The 17,549-nt window shown below is 36.6% G+C and overlaps 2 protein-coding genes across 8 annotated transcripts; one reads left to right on the top strand and one right to left on the bottom strand.

Annotated features, from left to right (window-relative positions):
• Positions 1–1,869: 1,869 nt before the first annotated feature.
• Positions 1,870–16,804, top strand: tsnax (translin-associated factor X). Its single transcript, XM_051916777.1, has 6 exons — positions 1,870–2,205; positions 2,345–2,437; positions 2,512–2,626; positions 3,857–3,987; positions 15,530–15,639; positions 16,153–16,804. Exons 1-6 carry the CDS (start codon positions 2,190–2,192, stop codon positions 16,528–16,530), a joined length of 843 nt encoding a protein of 280 aa, XP_051772737.1. The 5' UTR covers positions 1,870–2,189; the 3' UTR covers positions 16,531–16,804.
• On the bottom strand, positions 10,267–15,061 carry LOC127524799 (uncharacterized). 7 transcript variants are annotated; one of them, XM_051916724.1, is made up of 4 exons: positions 14,660–15,061; positions 14,252–14,608; positions 13,436–13,996; positions 10,267–13,180 (listed from the first exon to the last, which is right to left on the bottom strand). In XM_051916724.1, the coding sequence occupies exons 1-4, from the start codon at positions 15,019–15,021 to the stop codon at positions 12,880–12,882; spliced, it is 1,581 nt and encodes a 526-aa protein (XP_051772684.1). In that variant the 5' UTR covers positions 15,022–15,061; the 3' UTR covers positions 10,267–12,879. The 7 variants fall into 7 exon arrangements, with proteins under 7 accessions (XP_051772684.1, XP_051772685.1, XP_051772683.1 ...); XM_051916725.1 differs by having other exon boundaries at positions 10,267–13,078; positions 13,385–13,996; XM_051916723.1 differs by having other exon boundaries at positions 10,267–13,129; positions 13,385–13,996.
• Positions 16,805–17,549: the final 745 nt, after the last annotated feature.

A 17,549-nucleotide genomic window follows, 5' to 3' on the forward strand; every position in this document is an offset into this window, starting at 1 on the left:
ACCAAACCTCTGACGTCAGATACGAGGGGCGTGGCCAACGGTTCCTGACCTGTTAAATGCGCCCCGCCTTATTTCATTCAGACACACTGAAGGCGGGATAATTGAGTAACTGTGTTCGCGTAAGATCTGTCGCTTTCAGAAGGATCTTAAAATGTTAATGTCTTTGATAGTAGTAGGTAGGTGGCCTAATTAGCAAGAATTTGGAGAACTAAGGCATAAGCTTCAGGTTTTAGTTCAGGTCGACGGGGGTCCGCGCGAACCGATTCGTTCAAATGAATCAAATTCAGTTCTATTTGATTCAGTTGCAAAATGACTTTTACTGTGTTAGCATTAGCTGAACTCGAACTGCTGCAATTAATTTATAATCATAATCTGAACTAAAACTATATTTAGCCTATTTTTTTTCTTTGTACTTGAACATTAATCACCATAGTTGGTGATCATAAAAACTGTCTATTCTTAGTTATTATTAAAAGCTGAGTTAATGAAGAACAAACTGCTCTTTTTAATTAACATTAAACAAAGACAGATCTATTTTCAATGCATTGTTTTGTAATGTCATTAATGTAAATTGGTTGGAATATTAAGTTCACCATATGGTGAAAATATCTGATAAATAGCTACTATAGGCTACATATTCTCACTTCTATCGGTCAAAATCAGGGGTTTCCAAACTGGGGTCCGTGGAAAAGATTTAAAAAAAATAAAAAATAAATAAATTATAAAAAATAAGATTAAAATAGGCCAAACTTTGATTACAATATTAAATAATAATAAAAAATATCACTATTAACTGCAACTTTTGCTTCAATAAACCCCTAATTACTGCTTATTAATATTATTAATAAGGTAGTTGTTAAGTTTAGGTATTGGGTAGGATTATGGGATGTAGAATAAGACATTATTATGTGCTTTTTATATGCATGCTAAGAAACTTAATAGTGGGAATTGGACCCTAAACTAAAGTGTTACCAAAAATGATTTAAATAAATAATAGACCTACATCTAACAGTACATTATTACAGTAGAAAAAAAGCGTAATATGTAACAAAATGGAAAATTTATATTTTACACATATTAATATAAGATTTGGGGGTCTGTGGCGTCTTAAAGACTGAAAACCTGTGGTCTAAATGACTTCGTCGCTGTATTTGTACAAGTTGTTAAGCAAGCAAATACATTATGGGAGTTCAATAAAATGCACAGAAATGTAATTTCATCATTAGACATGTTTATTTTGTTGTCCACTGCCCCCTGTAGGAACACTCTGGCACTCATTCAGACAGTGAGGAGGCACTGGGCGGCACGTACACAGTTGGCATGAATCCTTCAGGCAAAAATTCATGGAGAAGAACAGTAATCTGATATACTGTATGTGCAATCAAAGGAGAGAACCTCTCTCTCTCTCTCTATCACTCTATGTATGCGTATATATATAGACAGAGAGAGAGAGAGTAGTACCCTTGTATTCTTTTAACTACTTTGAGGAAACATGATGTAAATATCATTGTATATGAATATGGAATATTGTAATTATTCAGTTTCTCAGTGCATGGTATTATCATTTCATACCATTTTTGTACAATGGTACCGCCATTTTTCATTCATTCATTCATTCATTCATTCATTCATTCACTCATTCATTCATTCATTCATTCACATGTTCTGTAGGATTGGTTCCACATTGGGACTTTAGAAGAAAATTATTTTGACATAAAACAGTATGAATATATATTCTTTCCAAATTATTTAATCGAAATTTGAGTACCTAAATAATTTAAAGAAGACCACTTTTACTACTGTACTAAAAATATCATCGGAAGTCAATGGACCAAGCTAAACTACATTACCCAGAATGTCTTGCGGTGGCACGCAATTAATACGCGCAGGTCCCGTGTAAACAATGGAAGTCCGTTCGCGTGCCAGCCTTCAAATTAAACCGAATCGCACGTAATTCGCTGTATTTATAACGAACGCACGATTTGATTACACATTTACAAAATAATTTGTTTCTAGGTTTAATACCTATTTGCGGAAGTACGTAATCATACAGGCACACGTGTAAATCCACGATAAAGGCGTCCAGCTGGATTTACACGCACTAAAATCACAATCAGCTGCTTAAATAAAATCAGTTTACTGTCCATTCATGAACACACGTGTCCAGTGAAATATATTTTACTACAGAGATGAGTAAACGAGAAGGTAAAGCCTGACACCGTCTTTCGCTTTATGGATGCGGTTTAAGATCATTTGATGTTCATGCAGAAATCCTCATGCTATTGTCGTGATGGTGAGTTGTGTGCTTGTTTATGTAAATATATGCTTTTAATGTTCCTCGCAGACGATGGATGCACCCGAAAACGAAGGACCGAAGCTGGACAGAAATCGGAGGACTGTATGAACCCAGATTCAGCTGTCATTGCTGCTTTCAAAGGTGAGAGAGTCGTGCAGTATGTGTTCAGTGCACCAGATGAATGAATCTCATATATTTACTGGTTTCTCTGACAGTATTCCAGCAAGAACTTGACACCAAACACGATAAATATGAGCGTTTGGTGAAAATCAGTCGAGATGTCACCATTGAGAGCAAACGGACCATATTCCTCCTGCACAGAGTGACCAGGTGAGATTCATTCGAGAGCTTGCATATGTGTGTGTGTGTATATATATATATATATATATATATATATATATATATATATATATATATATTACTTTTTTTTTTTTTTTTTTTTGAGAAAATAGTAAAGTGAATAGGTGTGCCGAAATAGATGGACAGATAGATAGATAGATAGATAGATAGATAGATAGATAGATAGAATGATAGACTGACAGAAGGATAGATAGATAGAGATAGATAGAATGATAGACTGACAATAATAAATAGACAGACAGATAGACAGACAAATAGATAGAATGATAGATTGTCAGAATGATAGATAGATAGATATCTACTATAGATAGACTGACAGAATAAATAGATGACAGAATGATAGATAGACAGATAGATAGATGGACAGGTAGACAGATGGATGGATGGATGGATAGATAGATACTATAGATACTATAGAGAGATAGATACGATAGATACGATAGATAGATACTATAGACAGATAGATACTATAGAGAGATAGATACGATAGATAGATACGATCGATAGATATACGATAGATAGATAGATACGATAGATACTATAGATAGATAGATACTATAGATAGATAGATACTATAGATAGATAGATAGATAGATATCTACTATAGATAAACTGACAGAATAAATAGATGACAGAATGATAGATAGATGGACAGGTAGGTAGATAGATAGATACTATAGATAGATAGGTACTATAGATAGATAGATAGATAGATAGATACTATAGATAGATAGATAGATACTATAGATAGATAGATAGATACTATAGATAGATAGATAGATACTATAGATAGATAGATAGATAGATACTATAGATAGATAGATAGATAGATACTATAGATAGATAGATACTATAGATAGATAGATACGATAGATAGATACTATAGATACTATAGATACTATAGATAGATAGATACTATAGGTAGATACTATAGATAGATAGATACTATAGATAGATAGATACTATAGATTGATAGATAGATAGATAGATAGATAGAGTTGTTTCTGTTTTAAGAAATTGGTTGATTTAGAATCTGATAAATGATAAAAGGGAAGAGAGGAAGGATAAGCTCATATCAGTACAATGTAACTTTAGATTTTGTATGTCATTATACTGTATGAGTTTTCCATGTATAAGAGCATCTGCTCAGTGCCTTCACTGTAAATGATCATTAGTGTATTTTTCTTCGGACTGCGTCAGTGTTCCAGATGTTGAGGAGATCCTGAACGAGGCAGATGTGAAACTGGACAGTGTGAGGCAGAAGATCGGACAGATAGCAGAAGAACTGAGAGGAGAAGATTTACACCAGTTCCACCGAGCGTTTACTCCAGGTAGGCCACAGCAAACACGTTCAGTGGACAGCTGATGTGTCATGTGACTCAAGAACATTTGTGTTACAGTGCAATACATTTGCAGTTTAGATAAATAAGTGCATAAGTAGATAAGTAAGGAATAATAGACTCCGGACCGTTGAATTCTTAGAAATTAATACACACGACACAATGTGAAGCGGGTGTGCATTATTTTCTAATAATTCAACGGCCTGGAGTCAATTATTCCACTTATACTATGGTTAGACACTGTTCTGATGGTGTATTTTAAGACATTTGTCAGGTTTTTGTCCTTAAAACACTCTTGTGTGTGGGACTAATTTCTTACGCATCTCATCTCAAGCCTCCGTTGCTCAAAATGTCATTTCAGAACTAGTAACGGAGGCTTGAGGCATTGATAGCAGAATAATAATACAGTTGATACAGTTATTAACGGTGTCTCTACTAACAACAAAGTTTATCTACCTCAAGAACCGCACAGTTATTACCTCACTGGTGAGAAATGTCATGTAGCTTTTAAGTTGCTAAACTATTTGACTGATTAATTCGTCAGAACAGCGCTGACAAAAACGTTTCTGTGCGAGTGTGTGTCCGTACACGTGTGTGAGAGAGAGCGGGAGAGAGTATGCGGTTTCAGGACATGTATTTTGTGGGAAAAACCATGACAATAATTTGTCGTTTTCATCCTATTTTTCACTATATTTATTTAGTTGGTCAGTGTTGTTGTGTGTTTTGGTTCTTTAGCTGTTATAGGCTGTAAGGACCTTTTCAAATAACTGAAATCATTTGGCGAAGTGATATGGAACTGCAATGCGGTCCAGACCTGCCTGGAACTACTTTAGCCATACATTTCCTTGAAAATAATTGCACACCTTTGAATGTTGGTCAACCAATCAGTTTCGAGCATTCAACAGCCCGTAGTATAATATTATATATCATATTTTTACATGTTATTTATATATGGTCCCACTTTATATTAAGTGTCTTGAACTACTGTGTACTATCATGTGATACAATTGTGTACATGCATGTTTTTACATTGTACTTATATAGGGTTAGGATTAGGGTTGAGTTTGGTTTAGGGTTAGTTGCAAGTAATGATGCATAATTTATAGTTATTACTGGAGTAACTGCATGTAACATACACTGTAAAAAATTATTTTATGGTGAAGTAAATACTACAGAAAAAACAAATGTAATTTTTACATGAAAAAGTTAGTTCAGGCAAGAATTAAAAAAACGAACTAAATTCTATATTAGTACTCAATTTAAGCTTGTAGAAATTAAAGCGTAAATATCAACATTATAAAATTAAGTAAAACTACTCAACTTTTCTGATACTGGTGTTCCCATCATGCACTGGGCCTTGAATAATTAATGAAGTCGATTTTTTCGCTGTTTTCCATCTGTTTTTACACTGTTTTATCATTGCTTTTGTAGTTATGTTTAGTAACTTGCCATTTCGTGATATTTGGAGTTCATTTTCTAGTCAAAATGCCACATTCACACTCATAAACGATCCATCGAATGTTACCGTCATTGTGTATTGTGTACCAAGTATTGTGCTTCAGGTGCCGCATTACTTTTTATATGAAGATACACAATAGTCTACACAATATCTATTGTGTTATTTACTTAGATGTTTTTAAGTAAAGCATACACTTTAAAAGCATGGTTTAATTCAGTGTTATATTGTTTGAGTAAAATGTATTGCAAAAGAAACTTCAACTAAGTAGAAATTACTCAACCTTTTACTGGTTAATAAAACTTCAACTTATTTCAGTTTATTGACATTTCTAATTTTTGTTTAGTTTAAGTTTTTTTAAAAAACTAATATTTATATTTTATTTTAATTCAGCTTTATTTCAAATAACAAATGTTTTAATAGTTTTAGGTAACAATAATAACCCCGATTGTACCTCACAATTAATTTTTTGATGCAAATGCATAGTAGTTATGAACACTATTATATTATATTATATTATATTATATTATATTATATTATATTAGACACCCTGATATGATTGTAAAGCACTTTGAGTACCCAGAATAGTACTATATAAATGTAATAAATTATTTATTATTATTATATAATTTAATTCAAGCTTTCTATTATATAATATCTTATTTTTCCAGCTAATAGATTAAGTTGTTCTGACGATGTATTCCTATAAATGTTTCTCTTGGGGTTTGTCTTGTAATTCTGTGCCAGTCTTATAAGAACTGAAGATAATGATAAAATGACAACATTTAGTCTGATATCTGGTTCTAATGATACTTTCATGTGTTACGGATGTTCAGTTTATATGAAACCTAAGCGTTAGTGTTGTATTTTAAGACTTTTGGACCGCTGTGTTGTTGGTCTGCACTTTATGCCACTACATAATATCTCATCTTGCTTAATGTTTCCAAGAGCGGTCACCATGCTTTTCCAGCCATTATTATTTTTGTCTTTCATAAGAGGAGAGAGGGCAGACACAATGTCTGCAAACTTCTGAGGAAAACGTGGATAAGGGAGGGAGGGGACCTACCAAATTCTGTGGTTATCTAGCGGTAAGGGGAAGTCATTTTTAGATTATGGTCGCAGAGAAATCATCGGGGTCTTTCTTGAGACGTGACCGAGGTCAGATCCTGTCAATTAGGTTTCTATTTTTCTTTTTGTTTGAAGAGCTTTATTGGGTTGTGAGGGGCAAGCAGACGCTCATCCGCGGGCCCAAGCATTGAGAAAGTCTCTGGTCGCGTTTAATGGGCTTATTTTCGCACAAAAGCCATTAAAGGTACTTGCGGCTAAATTTGACACTAATTGCATCAAGTAAGTTCACGCTGCAGAAGCTTTTAACACAACTGGCATTGGTGCATGAACAGGTGACCTTCTGTAGTTGCTTAATTGTTAGATAAGCTGCTTCAAAGTCACGTCACAATCATCTTATTTATGAGATGAGTGCACTCAAATGCCATTATAAATATTCTAATCAGCATTTACTTTAAGTACAGATTTCATGTGTTGTGAGTGTGTTGATTTAGGTATAATAGTGGAAATAAACTGATAAATTTTAATTGTGAATGCTGGTTAGTTTGTTTGCATTTGTGTTCATGTTGGTGAGAACTATAATTCATCATTTCCTATAGATAAAGCACGAATTATGCACCTAATGCACATTTGCTCTTTCTTTTTGTTGTAGTAGCACTAAACAACATAGTATTACACTGTGAAGAATGATTTTTCAAAGTTAATAGCAAAGAAAACAAAGATTATTGGAGTATGTTTACAAGAAAATGATTATTTCAGGGTTTCCTCTTCAAAATTTCACGTTCAATTTTAATTCAATGTGTTACTGGCTCTTTCTTTGTAATTATTTGTGAAATTTACTAGCAGTTTCTGAGTGAAAACTGTTTAAATCCATTTTTTTTTTTTCAGTGAAAATGGATAGAAATATTAAATTTAAGTTTTATTACATCCAAAATACACATTTAAGACTGACGTACGCATTTCTGCTTAAAAACAAAAAAAGATCCAATTTCATGCATTTTCTGCAAGATCCTCCTTTCTATTAAACATATTTTATTGGACTGTCCTACTTTTAACCCTTGTGTGACCTTATGGACGTTTTTGTCTTTTTCAGTTTTGTTTTTTTGATCATTTTGCCTGTGTTAATGCCAGTTGCATAAATTTTGGCACAAGTGTGTATTTTTATTGGAATTTTACTATTTCACCCCCATTTCCTTTAATAAATCTATTTTGCACTAGTAACACAAAATAGTTCTTCTCATTACCTTAAGGACAAAATTGAAACCCATTAAACCTGCAATTTTTAACCCCAGGGCCATTTAACTATAAAATGATACAGTCTTTGTTAATAGGCTTTCATTCTGTTGGCAAGGCTTCAAAATTTTCATTTTTTTTACCAGATGGTGCCATTTTCTCAGGTTTGGCCTATAAAGCAAGTATTCACTTTATTCCTGTTTTCTGCTTTTGCATATTATAGACCCAATTAGATAAATTATGCAGCTATAATTGTGTGGGTGTGTTGGTTGTAACATTTGAGAGAGAAAAACTACTGCAAATCACAAATCCAACCACATCTAATGGGGATAATTTGGTACTGCGCCCAAACAAAATCTTACTGAAAGCTCATTTTTTGAGATATCAACCTCAAATATGGAACACAACATGTTTGGATTTATGGCTTTGATTTCCTAGCAGTTTTAGATTTCAAAATGTTTCATAAAATATATATTTTATATAAAATAATGTTCATAAATCATTTTCATAATCTTAAACCTCTATAACTTTTTTTTTTCTCCTCACTTTTTAAACTTTTTTTTTTTTTTACATCAACAATAATCTGCCAAGGGTCTTCTTTAAAATGAGACCAAACTTAAGTCTGTGTTCCCAAGCTTCAAATTTTTATGACATTACATTTTTGTCCTCTATGGACCTATATGTAACTTTTTAATTGCAAGTTTTTATTTAGTAAGATTTTACCAGATAAAGTTTTAGATTTTTTATCATATGTAAACATAAAGCATCTTGTGCAATTTTAAACAGTTGTATTTTTCTATTTTTTTGTTTGCTTTTCTTATTGTATTGATGCAACTCTTGTATAACTTGTAACTTGCCAAGAAAATAGACTCAGTTGCTGACATATATCTGCTACTATACCAAAATACTTGAGCTTAAAATGTGCTAAAATAAATGTGCTACATATATTTATAATTCATAATTACGACTTTCGAGCTTGTATGTTGGACTAAATCATCAGCATCAAAGGGAGGCACCATTAAATCATTCCCTTCTTTGAACTAGAAGACATTTATTTCACCACTATTCTCACAATTTTTTTCTTCAGTATTTATGGCAACATGTTTGCATAAAGAATTTCCTGGCTTTTCACAGACAAACGCACATTTTATTTACCACCTGAACCGTGTCTTTTCTGCTGGATTTCGATTGTCACACACTGTACCTGATAGAAATGAAGATAATCCTTTGCCCGTATTAGAAACAGCACTTTTCTTTCATGCCTGGCATCAAACTCCTGCATAGCACAGCGTTTAGACCATCATCTCTATTCACTGACACACACAAACACACTCTTATGTTTTCAGCGTTTGGCTCCCTGAAAGCCCAATTATCTGTTTCTTTTTGGCTCAGAAGGCTTGGTGAAGGGTACACAAGACACACTGGCACAATTCATCAGCGTCTGATCTGGGTACAGAGATGGATGATATATAATGTAGCTCTATTATTGTTCCAAAATGCATTGAGCGTTTAATTTTTGACCATCAGAGATGAAGAGGTCAGTGGGTTACAAACTGCAGATTGGCCTGGACTCATCTGTGTAGTCGGTCAGAGATGGTTTGTGATTGGTGTTTGTGATCTTGTTTGATGCTGTAGTAGTTTTGTCTGTCTCTGTTAATCACATCCTCCTGCACCCAATATTGAGCCCTGAGTCCATCTCTTTGTCATAATACAATATTTGCAAATATTAAACAAGACTTTGAATAGAAGGATCTTATGAAGCTATTCACATTTTTCTTCATTTGTTTGTGTATGTTCGTTATTTTATTTGTTTTTGAAAATAAAATTATATATACACTTATATACTTAAAATATTTACTTAAAAGGGTTAGTTCACGGAACACAAATTAAGATATTTTTGATGAAATCCGATGGTTCAGTGAGGCCTCCATTGACAGCAGTAATACTCCCTTTTTCAATGCCCAGAAAGCTACTAAAAACTTATTTAAAACAGTTCATGTTACTACAGTGTTTCAACCTTAATATTATAAAGCGACGAGAATACTTTTTGTGCACCAAAAATAACAAAATAGCGACTTTATTCAACAATATCCAGTGAAGGGCGATTTCAAAACACTGCTTCATGAAGCTTTACAAATCTTTTGTTTCGAATCAGTGGTTCAAAGCGCCAAAATCACATGATTTCAGTAAACGAGGCTTTGTTACGTCATAAGTGTTTTCAAACTTCAATAGTTCATGTGACTTTGGCAGTTTGATACACGCTCCGAATCACTGATTCAAAACCTATGATTTGTAAAGATTCGAAGCTTCATGAAGCAGTGTTTTGAAATCGCCCTTCACTGGATATTGTGGAATAAAGTCGCTATTTTGTTATTTTTGGCGCACAAACAGTATTCTCGTCGCTTTATAACATTAAGGTTGAAACATTGTAGTCACATGAACTGTTTTAAATACGTTTTTAGTAGCTTTCTGGGCAATGAAAAAGGGAGTGTTATTGCTGTCTATGGAGGCCTCACTGAGCCATCGGATTTGATCAAAAATATCTCAATTTGTGTTCAGAAGATCAACAAAGGTCTTACGGGTGTGGAACGACATGAGGGTGAATAATTAATGATATAATTTTCATTTTTTGGGTGAACTAACCCTTTAAGGCTTCTCCTATATATCTCTTTTTTTTTTTAATGGTAGTATATGTGAATTGCTTACAAATAAAATCAATGTGAAATGATTAACTTGCTTGTCACTTTTGACCAATAGGTGGTGCTGTTATCATATTATTATTATTATTATTATTATTATTATTATGGTGTGGTCAGTGTGGGGTAACAATGCAACATAAAAAGTTTGGTGTCAATATACCAAAGTGTTGATGAGTTACAGCCTCAGAATCAGTTTGGCATCATGCCAACAAATTAGTTGATGCATTATTCAAAAACGGTTTGGTCTATTGGAAAGCTTTTGATAACATTTTGTCTGCATTGTCTGAAGATGATCTGAGCCAATTTTGGTGAAAATCGGACCAACGGTCTTGGAGGAGTTAGAAAAAGTAAGTTTTTAAAAAAAATTCAAAATGGCGCACAAGTTCGACCCAATATGGTTTAATTGTTCATTGGTATAAAAGCTATTAGCATTTTTTTTTTTTAATTTTCATTATAAATTTTGACCAGAAGGTGGCACTGTTCCAACACTTTCTGAGATCCTTCAGGGCATGGTCCTGATGACACAAGAGTTTCATAATGATACGCCAGTGTGTTCATAAAATACAGCATTTTAGAGCAAAATTCAAAATGGCCGATGCCCAGAATGGCCGATAAAGGAAAACTGGGTATCATTCGACTCTGTATGTGGCACTGAATTAGAAGAGTGAAGAGAGTTTTAAGATTTTTCGCCAAACCATTCAGAAGTTATAAGCAATAATAGCCATTTTTCATATCTCCTGACCAGTAGGCGGCGCTGTGCCGAAACGCTGCATGTCGCCTCTTGTCATGCTTGTGATGACATGTACCAAGTTTGGTCTGAATACGCTAAATGCAGAGATATGGCCTCGTGTCTAATTTGGCGGGCTCTTCGTCAAATTTGTTTGCGTGTTATTTGAGAACGATTGGGTTTATCAAAGCTTTTTGCCAGCATGGTCTGAAGGTGATCTGATTCAATTTTCGTGAAAATTGGACAAACCATCTAGAAGGAGTTTGGAGCAGAATTGAATCGTCTTGAATCAAGGAATCAGAGGAAAGGGGAATTTTGTTTCTAGCCCTTAAGGTTCAAAAGTTATTAGCATAAACGTATGTGCAAATTTGGACAGTTGGTGGCGCTAGAGGGATTGAGTTAGAGAGTCCTAATTTGCTGTGGTTAATTTTGGGACTGTCCTCTATCTGTGTGCCAAATTTCACAACTTTTTACCATTACGGTTTTGTGGGCTGCTATAGACTTCCAGAGCAGAAGAAGAATAATAATAAGAAAACTAATGGATACAATAGGTGCCATAGCAACTTTGGTGTTTGGCACCTAATAATACTCAAGAGTCAGAATAATTAAAATTAAAGAAAAAGAGTCAGAAAACCCCTATGTTTCAGATTCTAACAGATGGACAGGTGTTGCAATTTTAAGTTTTGCTCTAGTTAGTGATTTTTGACTAGTAGCCTCAGTGTGTTTACATCCAGTAAGGTGACTGTTCTGTCAAATTAACCTCCAAAGAAATGTCTTGAGAGGGAGTCTCCAATCTCATGCCTGATAACGTTATCTCACTTCCTGCTGAGCCTGAGAGAAGACAACAAACCCTTCAGTACGTTCAGCTTTTGTGGGAACCGCGACGCGCTGCTCTCTATCACGAGCACAGCTTCATTAAGACCTGCTGCGTTTTGGACCGATTGGGATTTTGTTTTCATTTTTATGTTGAACATTGTCACACTGCATGTAAATCTGTGCCCGGGGAGCGACAGATAAGAACGTCTTTGATGCTAATTGCCACTCTAAAAGTAAAGCTTAATCACAAAGTCTTCCGTCCTGTCATTATTGGCCTGATGTTTACACAAGAGCTGGACACAAATACAGCGGTCAGTCACACAGCTCAGTTAAACATCATCTACTGACTGAGACTGTTTGAATGCCAGAAAAACTTCACATTACAACATCTTAGGCCTGGTTAACACAGAACATGTTTTGCTGTTAAAAACGCGAGACGCAAGTCAGTGGAATAAAATAAAAGCACAAGGTGTAGAGATGCGTCGAGCGCCGCGTTTTCAGAATGCAAGACACGAGCACAATGGTCTATGGAACCCCAAACAGGTCATACCATTAAAGTCCGCCTAGTGCATGTTTACATTGAAAAACAATGATAAAGTAGTACAGTTCTATATGAACAGCCCCTTAGTTTACAAAGCAGTACAAACTAACAGTGTCTCATTCATCTTCGAAACAAATATGAAGACATTTGTAATGAAGTCTGAGAGATTTCTGTCCCTCCATTGACAGCTACGCAACTGACACTTTGATGCTTCAAAAAGTTCATAAAGAGATTGTAAAACTAACCCATATGAATTGAGTGGTTTAGTCCATATTTTCTGACGAGACATAATTGCTTTATATGATGAACAGATTTAATTTTAGGCTTTTATTCACATAAACACGGATCAGCAAACATAAACAGAAGCTCCACCGTACTTGCTTGACGTGCAATAACAAACCTCTTGCTGAAGCTCAAACGTGCTGCGTAACACGAGAATGAACCTCATTGGTTCTTGCTGAAGCTCAAACGTGCTGCGTAACACGAGAATGAACCTCATTGGTTCTTGTTGAAGCTCAAACGTGCTGCGTAACACGAGAATGAACCTCATTGGTTCTTGTTGAAGCTCAAACGTGCTGCGTAACACGAGAATGAACCTCATTGGTTCTTGAGGAAGCTCAAACGTGCTGCGTAACACGAGAATGAACCTCATTGGTTCTTGAGGAAGCTCAAACGTGCTGCGTAACACGAGAATGAACCTCATTGGTTCTTGTTGAAGCTCAAACGTGCTGCGTAACACGAGAATGAACCTCATTGGTTCTTGCGGAAGCTCAAACGTGCTGCGTAACACGAGAAAGAACCTCATTGGTTCTTGAGGAAGCTCAAACTTGCTGCGTAACACGAGAATGAACCTCATTGGTTCTTGCGGAAGCTCAAACGTGCTGCGTAACACGAGAATGAACCTCATTGGTTCTTGTTGAAGCTCAAACGTGCTGCGTAACACGAGAATGAACCTCATTGGTTCTTGTTGAAGCTCAAATGTGCTGCGTAACACGAGAATGAACCTCATTGGTTCTTGTTGAAGCTCAAACGTGCTGCGTAACACCAGAATGAACCTCATTGGTTCTTGTTGAAGCTCAAACGTGCTGCGTAACACGAGAATGAACCTCATTGGTTCTTGCTGAAGCTCAAACGTGCTGCGTAACACGAGAATGAACCTCATTGGTTCTTGTTGAAGCTCAAACGTGCTGCGTAACACGAGAATGAACCTCATTGGTTCTTGCTGAAGCTCAAACGTGCTGCGTAACACGAGAATGAACCTCATTGGTTCTTGCTGAAGCTCAAACGTGCTGCGTAACACGAGAATGAACCTCATTGGTTCTTGCTGAAGCTCAAACGTGCTGCGTAACACGAGAATGAACCTCATTGGTTCTTGTTGAAGCTCAAACGTGCTGCGTAACACGAGAATGAACCTCATTGGTTCTTGAGGAAGCTCAAACGTGCTGCGTAACACGAGAATGAACCTCATTGGTTCTTGAGGAAGCTCAAACGTGCTGCGTAACACGAGAATGAACCTCATTGGTTCTTGTTGAAGCTCAAACGTGCTGCGTAACACGAGAATGAACCTCCTTGGTTCTTGCGGAAGCTCAAACGTGCTGCGTAACACGAGAAAGAACCTCATTGGTTCTTGAGGAAGCTCAAACGTGCTGCGTAACACGAGAATGAACCTCATTGGTTCTTGCTGAAGCTCAAACGTGCTGCGTAACACCAGAATGAACCTCATTGGTTCTTGTTGAAGCTCAAACGTGCTGCGTAACACGAGAATGAACCTCATTGGTTCTTGTTGAAGCTCAAACGTGCTGCGTAACACGAGAATGAACCTCATTGGTTCTTGAGGAAGCTCAAACGTGCTGCGTAACACGAGAATGAACCTCATTGGTTCTTGTTGAAGCTCAAACGTGCTGCGTAACACGAGAATGAACCTCATTGGTTCTTGTTGAAGCTCAAACGTGCTGCGTAACACCAGAATGAACCTCATTGGTTCTTGTTGAAGCTCAAACGTGCTGCGTAACACGAGAATGAACCTCATTGGTTCTTGTTGAAGCTCAAACGTGCTGCGTAACACCAGAATGAACCTCATTGGTTTTTGAGGAAGCTGAAACGTGCTGCGTAACACGAAAATGAACCTCATTGGTTCTTGAGGAAGCTCAAACGTGCTGCGTAACACGAGAATGAACCTCATTGGTTCTTGTTGAAGCTCAAACGTGCTGCGTAACACGAGAATGAACCTCATTGGTTTTTGAGGAAGCTCAAACGTGCTGCGTAACACGAGAATGAACCTCATTGGTTTTTGAGGAAGCTCAAACGTGCTGCGTAACACGAGAATGAACCTCATTGGTTCTTGAGGAAGCTCAAACGTGCTGCGTAACACGAGAATGAACCTCATTGGTTCTTGTTGAAGCTCAAACGTGCTGCGTAACACGAGAATGAACCTCATTGGTTCTTGTTGAAGCTCAAACGTGCTGCGTAACACGAGAATGAACCTCATTGGTTCTTGATGAAGCTCAAACGTGCTGCGTAACACGAGAATGAACCTCATTGGTTCTTGTTGAAGCTCAAACGTGCTGCGTAACACAAGAATGAACCTCATTGGTTCTTGTTGAAGCTCAAACGTGCTGCGTAACACGAGAATGAACCTCATTGGTTCTTGTTGAAGCTTAAACGTGCTGCGTAACACGAGAATGAACCTCATTGGTTCTTGTTGAAGCTCAAACGTGCTGCGTAACACCAGAATGAACCTCACTGGTTCTTGAGGAAGCTCAAACGTGCTGCGTAACACGAAAACGAACCTCACTGGTTCTTGCTGAAGCTCAAACGTGCTGCGTAACACGAAAACGAACCTCACTGGTTCTTGCTGAAGCTCAAACGTGCTGCTTAACACGAGAATGAACCTCATTGGTTCTTTCTAAAGCTCAAATGTGTTGTGAAATGATCAAATGAAAGCTTTGAGTTGAAGAACCATAGTAATGGAGAGAATGTCCTTGTTTTCTTTTCAGGGATTCAGGAGTATGTGGAGGCCGTTTCCTTCCATCACTTCATCAGACATCGCACACTGATCAGCCTGGAGGAAATCAACGCTCGGCTGGTCTTTATGAGAGAAAATAAGGTATGATATCGTATCCTAAAGTCAACCTGAACCACTTGTCTGCATCTGTCCTAATATAAACATGACCTCTTTAATGTTGTCTTGCCAAAGTAGACGGGCTACGTTCTCAAGAGCGCATTCACCAGGTTTATCAGATCAGTGACAATCACTCCATCTTTTGCAGTTATTTTTAGTAAGCTGTGAAGACTGCCTGCTTTGCACGTCTCTCTTGTCAGAGATATTTTTAGATGCATTGGTCTAGTTTGAGGGTAAACATGTGGCTATTGGTTTTTGTGTGCTTTTATAGTTTTTTAGGTATTTTGTTTGTGAATAAACTTTTATATAGGCAAGCATCACTACACTCAAAAAATATTTAGGCCTAAATTTAAGATTTATATATTTGATGTATTTGCATATAAAATTTCGATCCTTTTGCATTACACATTTTTAACAATAACTAATAAACAAAATGACATGCATATTTGTCAGTCATATAATAAATTTATTATAACAATTTGTATCTCTTTGCTGAAGGGTGTAGGTGAGGTCACGTGTCCCGGTCCGTGCGTTCTGACCTTCCAGATAACGCCGACCGACTACCTGCTGGGCGTAGCCGACCTGACGGGCGAGCTGATGCGCATGTGCATAAGCAGCGTGGGCAACGGCGACATGGACACGCCATTCCAGCTCGGCGGCTTCCTGCGGGAAATCCATGACGGCTTCTCCTACATCGGCAACACGGGACCCTACGAAGTCTCCAAGAAACTGCACACGCTGCGGCAGAGCCTGGGAAAGGTGGAGGACGCGTGCTACACCCTGCGCGTGCGCGGCTCTGAGATTCCCAAACACATGCTGGCCGACGTGTTCTCCAGCAGGGCGGCACACTTGGACCCGGATGACGCAATGGCGTGATGCGATGCGCGTCTTTTCATGTGCATGTTGGACTTGGCAAATAGACTGGGCATATTGTGAGAGTATTTTTAGTTTAAAGATTCATATCTCTCTCTATCAATCTGTATTTGTTTCAATGGTTGCATGTTGTTATCATGCCTTGTTCTTCAATTTTGAGCAAGAAGTTTAACTGATCTTGCTCCTTCTATTCTACCTAAAAGTTATAAACAAGTTTACCACGGTTTTGAAATCAAATGGCCTCAGAAATGTCAATAAAACTTGTTTTTGGTACAAACTTAGCCCTCTTAATTTATCTTTGGTTACATCTCAACACATCACACCAGGGTCACCATTTTATAAGGGGTTAATTATTTATTTCTCAAAAACACAATAGTTTTACCCATCTGCACTTAGTTTTTGTTTATTTTGATGTATTAATTGATTTTTTACTCAAGAAATAAACTTTTGTTTTCCTACTAAAAATATTAGTTTGATATTGAAGACCCAGAAATTGATTACATATCTGATTACATTTAAAGCTGCAGTCTGTAAGTTTTGCCTCTTTGTCGCCATCTCTGTTTGAAACCTGCAATTGCAGTGATTTGCGGAATTATCATCTTTACTTGGGTTGTGCATCAGCGCGGCTTCTCGGCACGGATGAATCTAATGTTTTAAGGTGTATGTCAGTCAACGCGCCAGTGTGAATATTCACTGTACTTCGGAATTACAAATACTACGTCTTGGAAATATGCCCAAAATAATACATTTCACTGGAAAATGTCACCTGAACAAGCAAGTAACATGTCTGCCACTTTTGTTCTGACCAACTGGAAAAAAAAAAGTTTTTACAATAAATCGCGCTACCAATGGTGATTAAATCTAATGATCGCAAAGTTAGCTCAGATCACGTCAAACAGTGCAAATTATTATTAATGTTATACCTTGTTCTCAAATTGTTAACAACATCAACATTGCGTGACTCTGTATTTAGAGTATTAGCATTATCTGTAGATTTCAATTTCCATATAGTCTAATCTGTA

Source organism: Ctenopharyngodon idella, chromosome 13 (genome assembly GCF_019924925.1).
Source record: "Ctenopharyngodon idella isolate HZGC_01 chromosome 13, HZGC01, whole genome shotgun sequence".
Classification (NCBI taxonomy): domain Eukaryota; kingdom Metazoa; phylum Chordata; class Actinopteri; order Cypriniformes; family Xenocyprididae; genus Ctenopharyngodon; species Ctenopharyngodon idella.